The sequence below is a fragment of the Rutilus rutilus genome, assembly GCF_951802725.1.
Source record: "Rutilus rutilus genome assembly, chromosome: 10".
In the NCBI taxonomy this organism is placed as follows: domain Eukaryota; kingdom Metazoa; phylum Chordata; class Actinopteri; order Cypriniformes; family Leuciscidae; genus Rutilus; species Rutilus rutilus.
Genome location: NC_140215.1, coordinates 26,665,690 through 26,678,981, shown reverse-complemented (window position 1 = coordinate 26,678,981; position 13,292 = coordinate 26,665,690). Strand labels below are relative to the sequence as shown.

At 37.0% G+C, this 13,292-nt stretch overlaps 1 protein-coding gene across 5 annotated transcripts in view; it reads right to left on the bottom strand.

Moving 5' to 3' along the window:
• myo16 (myosin XVI) overlaps positions 1 to 13,292 on the bottom strand; it is a 227,586-nt gene that overhangs the window by 60,013 nt on the left and 154,281 nt on the right. For all 5 annotated transcript variants that reach the window (XM_084421067.1, XM_084421065.1, XM_084421066.1 and 2 more), the window contains exons 22-25: positions 6,653 to 6,805; positions 4,306 to 4,506; positions 4,029 to 4,104; positions 3,255 to 3,427 (exon numbers count right to left, since the gene is read on the bottom strand). In XM_084421067.1, the coding sequence (XP_084277193.1) occupies positions 3,255 to 3,427; positions 4,029 to 4,104; positions 4,306 to 4,506; positions 6,653 to 6,805 (603 nt within the window). The remainder of the gene's footprint in view (positions 1 to 3,254; positions 3,428 to 4,028; positions 4,105 to 4,305; positions 4,507 to 6,652; positions 6,806 to 13,292) is intronic.

Sequence of the window (13,292 nt, the reverse complement as noted above, 5' to 3'; positions counted from 1 at the left end):
TGGTTTAAATCAAAATCTCTTCGGGGTGCCCTGATTCCCAGAAAACACCATCACCATGCTAAATTTTCAGGACACACTATAAAAGAAAGTAAAATAAAAACTGCCTCAGCTTTTCATCCCATTTCTCTCGTCAAAAGTCAAACCAAACCACTCATTTGTGATTTTCTGTTTCAAACTGCAGTAGGATCACATCATGTTACTTTATATTACTGTCCCAGTCACTCTATGAGGACTGAATTACTGCTTATGTAAGAGTGTAACCAGGGTATGTGGGTAACCAGGGGTGACAGTGGCTCACACACTGGGTTTCTTATATAAGACTGTGCCAATTAGACCGCTCATACACACGATGATGATGACACACACTTTACAGCACTGACCTGACTACTGACAGAAGAAAAGGAAAGGAGAGATGGCATATACGATTAAAAGACAGAGACAGGAACTGAAGAAGCAAAGACAAAAGAGAAGAAAGCGAGGGTCAAATTTGATTGATAAAAGGCAGTATTCGAGGGTGAATCTCATTAAACATGTCAAGAATGTACAGTATGGGTCATATTTCACCGCAAAATCATAAGAATAAAGAAATTATATTTTGGATAAAGAAAATGAAGGACATTTTTTGACCACTGTTTGCTTTGCATCACAATATTGCGATGGAAATGACAAAACTACGTAGTTATTATTATTATCTCATTTTGTTTGGAATTTGATGGATACAAGAGATAAAATTGACAAAACGACTGAAATGGGGTAAAAACAGTTGCGTCACATTATAAACTATTAGCAAAAGACTCAAAACAGCAATAAACATGACATGGGGAAGAAAAAAAGACATTCTGAACATTACCATGACTTATTCATTTGTGGCCAATTCTTTAAGCTGGTCCCTTGTATTGGGTAAATTGTGGCCACGTTTTAATAATTCATTCCCTCGTTTATCAAAATTTGACTAAAACTAGGGAACAAATTAGTACAACACGGCCATGATTTATCTGAAACGAGAGATCAAACTAAAAAACAATAACATGGCAATTCATTTTTTCCAACGAATGTGGGCTCTGTACAATACATTATGATTGGTTAAGACATGTGCAAAGTTGTAAAATACCTAATATTCACACACATATTTGAATTCTATATGGTCCTTAATATGGCAGTTTATTAATGTACACGTTGATGTGACATTAAAATTGCAAAGCAGATAAAACAATCTGTCACACTTTAGATTAGGATCCAATTCTCACTAATATCTAACTATTAATTATGACTTTTGGCTCAAACTCCTAATTACTGCTTATTAATAGTTAGTAAGGTAGTGATTAAGTCTTAGGTACAGTATAAGGGACGTAGAATATTGTCACACAGAATATTAATATGTGCTTTATAAGTACTAATAATCAGCCAATATCCTAGTAATATGCATACTAATAACTTAAGCAACTAGTTAATACTGAGGATTAGACACTAAACGAAAGTGTAACCAAATAATCATTATACACATACATTTAGATTTTAAATTTAACTGATTTTGTTTCGTTTTTTTTGGACAAAACAGTTCTGGACTCTCAGTTGAAGACGTATAATCTTTACTGTTCTCATTACTATACTGTAAAAAAAATAAAAATATATTTTTTTATTATTTATAAGTGTTTCTACAACTAGTATTTTTTCATTTCAGATTGTTTCTTATGATTTTATGGTGAATTCTGACATGTTTTTGTGAGACTGACCCTAGAAATGAGCTCAGAGCTAATGTCTGTGACAGAGAGAAAGAGTGAAACGAGAGACTGACAGCACATCGCTGAAACACAAACTCAGTCTGAGAGAAAAACAGGCCGCGAGTATAGGAAAGGGAGGAGGGTGACTGAGAAAGGCAGCAGAGATAGAGCTGTGTGAAGAGCAAACACCCCGAGTGACGCATTTGTGTGTGTGTTTGTGCCTGGTGTGACGTGGTCGGTTAAAGCCCTGTGTTTTCTCTGAATGGGATATCTGGATGTGGAAAGCTGATCAATGAACAGAATGTATTTGGGGTGACGGTGTCTAATTTAGGTCACTTCCTAGCACAGGCTCGATAAGCTAAAAATAAAAAGGCTCAGGAAAAGGCACGGTTTGTTTGGTCATGGACTATGTCCACTTGTTTGTGGCAGAGTCATGTGTTGTATGATCGCCACTGTATGCGTTTGTGGAGGATTGTAAAGTCACACGGAGTGCAAACATAACGCTAGTTCAGAAACACGTCATAGTGGATGGAGGGAAGCCCACATACACACGACACACAGTACACAAAGGTCTGTTCACACGTCTGATGTGACCAAATGACGCAAAACAAAAAGTATTGGTTAATTCTATTATTGAATATCCCAAGCAGTGTTGAATCTTTTCCACAGCCAAACAATTCAGATCAAATCCGATGCTGAATTTTCTTCATTCTTTCAACAAATCATTATTGCTTTTGTCAAAAAAAAAAAAAAAAATTATATATATATATATATATATATATATATATATATATATAATTTTTGTTTGTTTTTATTGTGACAATAAATTTATATTAGTATATTATATTATATATTATATTATTATATTAGTATATGCATATATATGCATTTTTTGTTTTATTTGTTATTAATAATAAATAAAAAAAAATATTTTTTATAATATATTATATAAAATATAGATTTTTTTTAAATACATTTAAATAAAACTAAATTAACAACAAATAAAACACATTTTTATAATGCAATTCCTTTACAAAAATATGTAAATAAATACCTAAAGTATTTATACAAATATAAATGTATAAATTATGTATTTATTTTGTTTAAACATTTTTTTTATAAATAAATACATCAAAACATATAAATAAAATACGCTGCAATAAATGTTACAAAAAAAAAAAAAAACTAAGTGCATAAATATTTAATAAAAATATGTATTTACTTATTTTTCTTTTATTTGTTGTTTTAATAACTAAATAATAATTTATATTATTTTATAAAATATTATATAACATTTAAAATAAATATAAATATATAAATAAATAAATATATATATATTTTTTTTTAAACAATATTACAAATATTTATACAAATATAAATGTCTAAAAATATGTATTTATTTTATTTAAACAAAAACAAAAAAATACATAAAAAAAATTATAAAAAAATATATCAAATGAAAATACTTTGCAAATAAAAAAAATTAAGTGGTGTAAATAGGCTGTGAAGATTCCACAGTTATGTAATAAGTACCTTGTTCAGTTCCACATATTTCTTGACATCTCTGGCAGGATTTAGTGTAGTGCTCTTGTTAAGCAAAGTGCCTTTGGGCCCACGAAGCTTCATTCTCTGGTGGTGGGGAACCAATGAGCCCGTCTGAGTCAGCTTACACTGGAACATTTGATGGATGAGCACGTTCTCGCTTGCTGCACAAGGGGGAAGAGAGAGATGGAGAGAGAAAATAAACACAGGGCTACACACGTTTGGAGCTTAATTACGCCAGGCGCCAGAGCTAATTGTCTCCCCTCATTTACACCATCCCCCACGAACAGCCTCACAAACAACATAACAGCGGCACATTCAGATCTCAACGTGTGCACACGCTCCTGCCTCATGTCGACCTCTGACCTTCTTAACGTGGGGGAGAGGAGGTGGAATGTCAAGACTTCCAGGAAAAGCACTGCAGCAGGTACGGATGTTAAGATTACATTTGTTGGGGATTAACTAGATGTTAGTTAATAGTGAAGCTACTAACTTGTAACAGCTTAAGTGACTGATTTTGAACACTTTACATTTGTGTCATAATGCTTGATTCACTACTGATTTTAACAGTCTAGAGTTAGAATGTTGGAAAGCCACCTGATACTCTAATAAGTGCAGCACAAACAAATATTGGGCAAAATAGTCAATTTGTTATTACACTAAACTATGTTTAACAGTACAGCTTTTGATAGGAGCTGCGGTTACCATGGTCCAATTTATTGAACGTCAACAGGTTGAAAATGGCACAAAACTCCCAATCCTTACTTTTCATAACAAACAGGATGTTTTGGGGAAGAACATCCTTGTTCTTGTCCAATGAGCCCGTCAGGTCGTAGGTCATCTGCAATATAGGACACACAAACACACATGAGTTCACCCCTAATAATAACCCTCATGCTCAGCATGACATAGCGTGTTGACTCTCCGGAGGACTTCTCAGAAGTGTGTGACTGGGTTTGTGTTTGTGTGCGAGTCCCCGACTGAGCACATGACCGTGAACTCAGCATGAGCATGTGTGAACTCGCAGTTTCCCGTAACCCACCTTGCCGGCGTAGTGATTGACAGTAAACGATGGGCCCTGGTCTTTAGGTGGGGGGTTCCCGTTGCCATCCTTGGTTGTGAGGGAGACGGCGTCCGTACAGGAGGAATCCAGCTGTATCTGCACTCGCTTATAAAGGTTGACTTCACATGGCCTGAGGGACTGACTCTCCTCATCAATGATGCACAGCAAACCCTGAGGCTTCTGTAACACACACACACACAGTTACACTGAGGGCTATTGCGGTAAAATGAGAAAGGAATAATGTACTGTGGGATGGTCAATAGCGCAAAATAAACTCAAATGTGATCAAATATTTAACTTTAGCCTGAAGGGATTAATTTTATGATAACGACTGGTTGACTGTACCAGCTTATTACACAGTTATTTCAAAATGAAGCACGAGTTGAAATTATTATTTTATTATATGAGAAGAAAAATACTATAGAGTGCTATGAGAGACATGAAACTATAGCACAGCTATGTAGGAGATGGGTTATATGGGATATATATATAGCAGCATGGAAGGATTGACCAATCTTTGACCAATTCTTAGTGTAAGAACTGCTGAAAAACCATGATAGCACAAACAAACACCGCTGAGTGTGTTATTTGTCCCTATTTTCCATATTTTTAATCACTCAAAAGAAACAGGCCTACATAAAGTGAGAGTGACATGTGAAGGCCAATTATAGTGACCAATACTCGAATTTGCCCTCTGCATTTAACCCATCCAAGTTAGTGCACACACATTAGGAGCAGTGAACACTCACACTGCAAACCGTGACAAACACACACCCGGAGCAGTGGGCAGCCATTTTTGATGTTGCGCCCAGGGAGTCTGACTCTCTAACCTATAGGCCACGACTGCTCCAAAAATAAGACCTGTCTGGAAGATCTTGTGTATACTTGGAAAAGTATGATGATGATGCCATGCATTTTATTACTACTAAGGTAAAACGAGTAGATGCCATTAAATACTTTGATCCCATAGTTTACATGCCCTGTGGTATGACATAATTCAACTAAAACTAGTATAAAATTTACTATTACAGCACTTTTTTCAATTTTAAGCATTCGTAAGTATTCGTATTTCTATAATTTCATCTTTAAAAATGTATTTGACACACTGCAGGACCATTTAAAAAACTAGTAAAACATAAATAAATAAATAAATAAATAAATAAATAAATAAATACACAAAACCAAACACTAAGCAAAACAAAAGCACAAAACAAAAACACAAAACAAAACGAAAAGCACAAAACAAAACCAAAACCAAACAAAACAAAACAAAACAAAAATGCAAAACAAAACCACAAAACAAAAGCACAAAACAAAAAACAAACAAAACAAAACGCAAAACAAAAGCACAAAACAAAACAAAATGCAAAACAAAACCACAAAACAAAAGCACAAAACAAAACAAACAAAACAAAACAAAAATGCAAAACAAAACCACAAAACAAAAGCACAAAACAAAAAACAAACAAAACAAAACGCAAAACAAAAGCACAAAACAAAACAAAATGCAAAACAAAACCACAAAACAAAAGCACAAAACAAAACAAACAAAACAAAACAAAATGCAAAACAAAACCACAAAACAAAAGCACAAAACAAAACAAAAAACAAACAAAACAAAACAAAATGCAAAACAAAAGCACAAAACAAAACAAAACAAAAACAAATAAAAAAATAAGCATGACAAAAAAAGAATGCTGACCAGTTACAGGACATAATAAATAAAATTTCCCTTATACATTTATAATATAAATTTAAACCTAAAGTTGATTAAAAAAAAAAAAAAATGCATCCACTGCCCAAGGAATAATAAACGGTCCTTCTAAATCTTTTACAACAAATTTAGCAGACTTGGTGCAGCTGTTTATCAGCAAGGGACATGTGTGAAAACATGAAATAGACTGCCGTAAAACCCCCTCAAATATACGCAGAATATATGCAGTGAGGAGAGGTAGAGCACAAGTGTGTGTGTGGCGAGACAAAATGTGCTTATGTGTGTAAACCGCTGTGTCACTTGGTCTCGACCAAAGGAAGAAGTCATTTCATGACTCATAAAATGGTCACATCTGACAAACGGCTAATAGAGTCATAGTCTAAAAGATGGGCTTTATCACATCTTTGCGACACCTAAGGGAATTCAACGAGCCTGGATGCGTGTTAGCCTTTATAAAAGAGTCAGCGGGTGCATCCGTTACTGAGTCAGTAAATGAAGAGACAGCAGCACCAGCCATTAAAGAGACAACAGAGGGGCTCTTGTACAGGGTCAACAGCCTCGGGGTGGGGAAAAAGCTTTTTCCCCGGCTCTCGGAAAGCCACGACTGTGTACCTGGAAGAAGAAGTCCAACACCGCTGTCTGGTTGCCGAGGGAGCGTAGCGTCTCCATGGCAACCCCCTCCTGCAGACATTCCTGCTGCTCCTGCTGGAAGAGCACCTCTGCTGTGTACTGCCGGATACGCTCATTCACCATGTTAATGCACAGCTACAGACAGAAACACACAAGGAAAAAGCCTTTGTTAAACCTCTGTACTTACAGCTAATGGACACTTACTTATTAAATAGAATAAAATACACTTTCACTGAAGAATTGATTAACTAGTTCATTTCTCATGTTAATACATCTTTGTTGACACGTGGTCACAAACAATGTTTCTCATTAAATGGTCAATATAACTAAGTACATTAGGGCATGTTCCTCCTTAACTATGGACCCTTCTGCACGTTTTGGGAGTTTTACAAAAAATAAACGAGTAAAAGTGTGAAAAGTAAGAGTTCGGTTATGCAGAATAATTCTGTCAATTTCCTAGAAGTAATTTTCAACACAGTAAGTTCTCAATGTTTTTTTTTTTTTGACTAGAAATGATAATTGGTAAAAAAATATTATCTTCTGTTCTAACGTGCCTTAATTTTTATATTTTTCTTCACACATTACATGTCAGACATACAGAAAGAGATAGATAGACAGACAGACAGACAGACAGGCAGACAGGCAGACAGGCAGACAGAGAAACAGACAGACAGAGAGACAGACAGAGAGAGAGATAGATAGATAGATAGACAGACAGACAGACAGACAGACATAGAGACAGACAGACAGACAGACAGACAGACAGACAGACAGACAGACAGATAGATAGATAGACAGACAGACAGAAATAGAGACAGACAGACATAGAGACAGACAGACAGACAGACAGAGAGATAGACAGACAGATAGATAGATAGACAGACAGACAGACAGACAGACAGATAGGCAGACAGACAGACAGACAGACAGACAGAGAAACAGACAGACAGAGACAGACAGACAGAGAGAGAGATAGATAGGCAGACAGACAGACAGACAGACAGACAGACAGACAGACAGAGAGAGAGAGAGATAGACAGACATACAGACAAACAGAGATAGACAGACAGAGACAAACAGATAGGCAGACAGACAGACAGACAGACAGAGAGACAGACAGACAGAGAGACAGACAGACAGACAGAAAGACAGACAGACATATAAACAGACAGACAGACAGACAGACAGAGAGAGAGATAGATAGACAGACAGACAGAGAGACAGACAGAGAGACAGACAGACAGACAGACAGACAGACAGACAGAAAGACAGACAGACATATAAACAGACAGACAGACAGACAGAGAGAGAGATAGATAGACAGACAGACAGACAGACAGACAGACAGACATAGAGACAGACAGACAGAGAGACAGACAGACAGACAGAGAGAGAGATAGACAGACAGACAGAGAGAGAGATAGACAGACAGACAGAGAGACAGACAGATAGACAGACAGACAGACAGACAGACAGACAGACAGATAGCCAGACAGAGAGACAGACAGAAAGACAGACATACAGACAGACAGACAGACAGAGAGACAGACAAAGACAAACAGATAGGCAGGCAGGCAGACAGACAGAGACAGACAGACAGAAACATACAGAAAGACAGACATATAAACAGACAGACAGACAGACAGAGAGACAGACAGACAGAACAACACATCGATAGATTGATAGATAGATGACAGAGCAACATAGACAGACAGACAGCCAGCCAGACAGACAGATAGATAGGTAGATCTAAAATTTTTAAAAGATAGGATTGTGTACACTGTTCATATGGATACTGCTCATTGGAAGCAAGCATGTGTGTTTTATCAGGCAAAATAAAGTTTACACTTATGAAGTATATTTAGCATTCCACATATTTTCCAAACAATATCTATATGACAGGCGGCTTTATCTGCACACAAAGAACTGGCATGCGCGTTAATTAGCTCTTAACGAACATGGCTGTAATAAGTGTTCCACATTAACCCCTCACACTCATTAACTCTCAGTTCCACTCACAGTTCCACACGCTTCAGTGAGCTGCTTTATTCCAGGAATTCATCCTAACATCCCAGTTACCGGACTCATTTAAATCATTCATCATCGCAATCCAGTCAAGATGAAAGTTAAAAAACAAGGAACCCTAATGGAAGGGAGTCCAAAAAGACAAAGCATGTGAACAAAAGGTCAAATTTCTGATGGAAAAGTAGAGTAGATGGTGGCTTTTTCCCAAACAAAAGAATTCCTCAGCCACACTTCAACTTCAAACCATCTAGCTGCTGATTTAAAAATATGTTTTTCATAGCTCTCAAGAGCTTAGGTCATATATGATGGAGCCTTTTTGATATTGCCTATCAAAAGTCCATCTGAGGGAAGTATACGTGCACGGCTGCATCAACATGGGCGTCTTCCAATGAATGTGGCAACACACACTGGATGAAGTACAAACAGCAACAGTGGAAGTAATGGAGAGGAAAGAAAACAAGTATTTTAGAAAAGATCATCAACTTCTCATCATGAGGTTTTACAGCACTACGGGATGTCACAGGGAAGACTGCCCAAGCGCTGACACCAATTCAGCACACATCGTGAAAGAAACAGATCAGAGCAAAGATGAAGAGCTTGGAGAAAGAGAGGGAGAATTCCAGAGCACTGGGCTTTTGTGCTCATCCATGGAGAAAAGATCTTAAATGTGGGACAGAGGATAGAGGAAAATCCTACCAATGCAAGACAACATATACAAGATACAACATTGTCTCAAAAATGACTTGCTAACAGCACTTCTAAGAACTGATGGACCGGTAAAATGGACCTTGTCAAAAATTACAGGCCTTATTAGCGATTATTGTATTTCTTTTTGGAAGTGGTTTATTGTAGACCTTATTGATCTAAGCTTATGTACCTCCGTGTTTGAGTGAAAAAAAAAAAACTTTTTATAATATTTATAAGATATATATAATATTTTTATGTAGGCTGGTCAACACTAAAAGCGCGACAAGTTCAAACCCCCACCCCCCCCCCAAAAAATGGCCAAAAATGATCAAAACAGTAAAAAAAATGTATAACATTACCTAGCATTTTCGGGAAAAATAAATGAATCTCTAAGTCAAAATGACTGGGACACAAAATAAAGGGATAAGGGCGAAAAATCAGTGATATAGGCCTACAAAATAAGATCAGTGTGGAAAAGGAATATGATATCAAAATTTCACTACATGATTATTGTGTCTAAATTAATTCACTTTAATGGTATTATCAGGATTATAGAAATAATAAAAAATATATAATAATGATATCATTCAAATTTATCTTTAACTTTGTGTTTCCTCTTTTTTGGCCAATGAATCAAACTCAAATTATGAGTGAAGGGAGGCAATAACTGTACAAAAGCATACGAGAATAAATCACATTTAATATTCAACAATATTATTGTTTTGACTGCACTGACACTATAGGCTAAGAGCTGAACTGAGCGGGATGATGACATCACTGTGTTTCTGCAGAACTGCTTTATAGATGAAATTAACATTCAATAATTGATGATCCTCCTTACAATGGAACTGAATCAACACTGAACTGACTTCAACTGAACAATCACACTATTTTTCTTTTACAGCTGCTGTACAGCCGGAATTTGCATTAATGAATCATTTTCCTGTTATCGCTGAAAAGCTCTTTTGAAACAATCTGTATTGTATAAAGCAGTATATAAATAAAGGTGACTTGACTTACTGTTGAGCAACACTTCCTGCATACAGGGAGTCTAACGACAACCCGTCTTTATTTTCGAATCCAAAAACTCCCACACTGGCGGGACAACTTTTCTGTGGGTAGAGAATATCTTCCAACATAATTATTTGTGGCAGTAATAACTACACAATGTGTTGTCTTTCTTTTTATGACGGGTGGCAACCAGCCTAAAGGTGCAATACCACCACCTACTATGTTGGAGTATCAACCAGATAGTTAGTAATATCAGATGTGTAGTATTATTTAATTTTTTTAATATCACTGCTGTCGTCAATACCGGTACATTGTGACACTCCAATAGAGGAACAAAACATTCAATAGTGGAACATTAGCTTCTGTAATTAGATATTCAGAAAACACAGAAAAGCATTTGACTAATTTAGAAGTTGAACGACTTCAGATTGTTTTAAGTCGACATTTATGTGATTAAAGTTGAAGTCGACGCCGACTAGTCGCTGATGACATCATTAATGAACAAATAAACCTGAACCTCGAGCTGAGACTCGAACACAGCTATGGCATATGACACAGCGATGCCCACAAGGCTATTGCTCATACACAGCTTATTTTTATCAGTTCTTTTGTCTTTGGGTCGTTATATTTCTCACAGGTTTCTGCTCGTTCTAAATTGGATACAGATGTTGACAATACATTTCTGCGCTCCTTTCTGCATGTGATGTGTGAGCTACTTTCTGTATGTCTCTGCGTTACAATGCAGCGTGCATTAGTTTAGAACACCGATTAACTTACCCGTACAATAAGCCGATCAACTTTGAGCATCCAGATGGTATAATCAAACATATCTTGTGGAGCGCTCTCAGTGTAAGCATTTATTTGTCATTTTAACTGTTGGAAACAGAGCGTAAAAGTGGACTACAAAGATTTCTTATCCTGTTGCGCCCTCTATAGGCCATGATCAGCAACTAGTCGACGTCAAGCTTAAAGTGCCATGGCAGAGAATTAAAGTCGATTAGTCTGTGCAACCCCTAGTGGACTTCTTGATTTCGATCAGACCCAATTCTGATACTTATATAGTTATATCTAGTTGGCGTTAAATGCCTAGTTCCTGCTCCTTAATCACGGTCACTCGTCCCTTATTTGCATTTTCTCTCATTCTTGTGACCTTGAAAGGTCAAGGACCGTAAATCTCTTTTGACATGTGGATTAAAAGGTGTATATTTAGGAGACAAGCAATCGACATCTCGCCGTCTCGTAAGCATTCCCCAACCTGTCACGCCCACCAACACAAGGAGATCTCCCAGGGGATTGTGGGTAAGCACTTATCTCTTTTAGCACCAGCCCTGATTTACACCTTGTCCAACACTGTCAAGAAAGATATCCAGGAATGACACACATACAGACAACACACACACCCTACCTGTCTACCTCTCAACAGTTGTCAAGATGGATTTCTGGAGAACAGATCCACACACAGACACAAATAAAGACCCTCATCTAGATGGGGACAGACCCTCAAAAACAAATGTTCATCAAGACAGATTGTCGGTGCGAAAATTTAACTGAACGTCTGTTAAAGCATCTGTTCCGATCCACAACATTCGTTTGTCGTCAATGCGACAAATATGTGCTCTAATTTCTTTCCCATCACACTGCGATGAAAAATGGCCAACCAATAAGATTCACACTTTGTCACAAGCCGCAGTTGTTACTTTAATCATCTTTTACCAGCCAAAGTTGGTCTAAATAGGTTTTGACCACTTCACCAGCAGGCCAACACACTAAACCAGCCAAGGCCAGCAAACCAACTTTGGTTGGTTTCAGCAGGTTTCAGCAGGATACAGAGTGTTCTCATGCAGATCCCCTTTTATGAGGGATCAATCAGCTGTTTTAGCAGTTGGAAGTTGATGAGTAGCTCAGAAAGTAGCAGCTATTTATTAACCATTACAGCACAGCACCCCTAATTTACCTCATGCATCCTCCCTATAGAGTCTATGACAACAATGACATTGGATGGCGCCAAATCCATGCTGATGGTTAATGGGTCAAAACCAAGTGTGCACAGAGCCTTCTTTGTGTCTGGTGCCAAGGGTTCAACTGAGGAGAAAACACCCACCCCCTTATACGTCGACCTCATCTGTCCAGTGCAAAAACACAGCATGCACAAAAGACAGAGAATTCTGGGAAGGGGGGCGGAGGTGCACACGTGGCGTCTTAGCCTTCAGTCAGACATTTGTCTCTCTCCAAAACTAAAATAACAACTCAGGGTCTTGACAACAGCTGCAGTAGCAGCTTTATTTCACACTAATCTTTTGATATACATTCATATATAATATATGTATATACATTCATGGCACACTCAGCTATGCGGATAGATCCGGCTCAAGGCTTCTGTTCAAAATGAAACCGCTCTGTGAAGTACGGCCACAACAAATGCACTCGTTTCACAACAAGCTGAATTATCGCTCTGGGACGTATGGATACAGTCTGAGTTTAATCTGGAGTTAAAGGGATAGTTCACCCAAAATTAAAATTGTGTCATCATTTACTCACCCTCACGTTATTCCAAACCTGTATGAGTTTCTTTCTTCTGTTGAACACAAACAAAGATATTTTAAAGAATGTTGGTAACCAGACAGTTGGTGGAACCCATTGACTTCTATAGTATATATATATATATTCTTTTTACAACAATGGAAGTCAATAGGTGCCGTCAACTGTCTGGTTACCAACATTCTTTAAAATATCTTCATTTGTGTTCAACAGAATAATGAAAAACCTCATTTATAACTGATTAGCGCTCTACATGTGTTCAAAATGGCAGCTTATTTAATAAGAATAAGTGTTAACTATTATTCAGTGATATAATAAATTCTGAAGTATTTTCACAATCAACATTTATTTGCATAAGAGT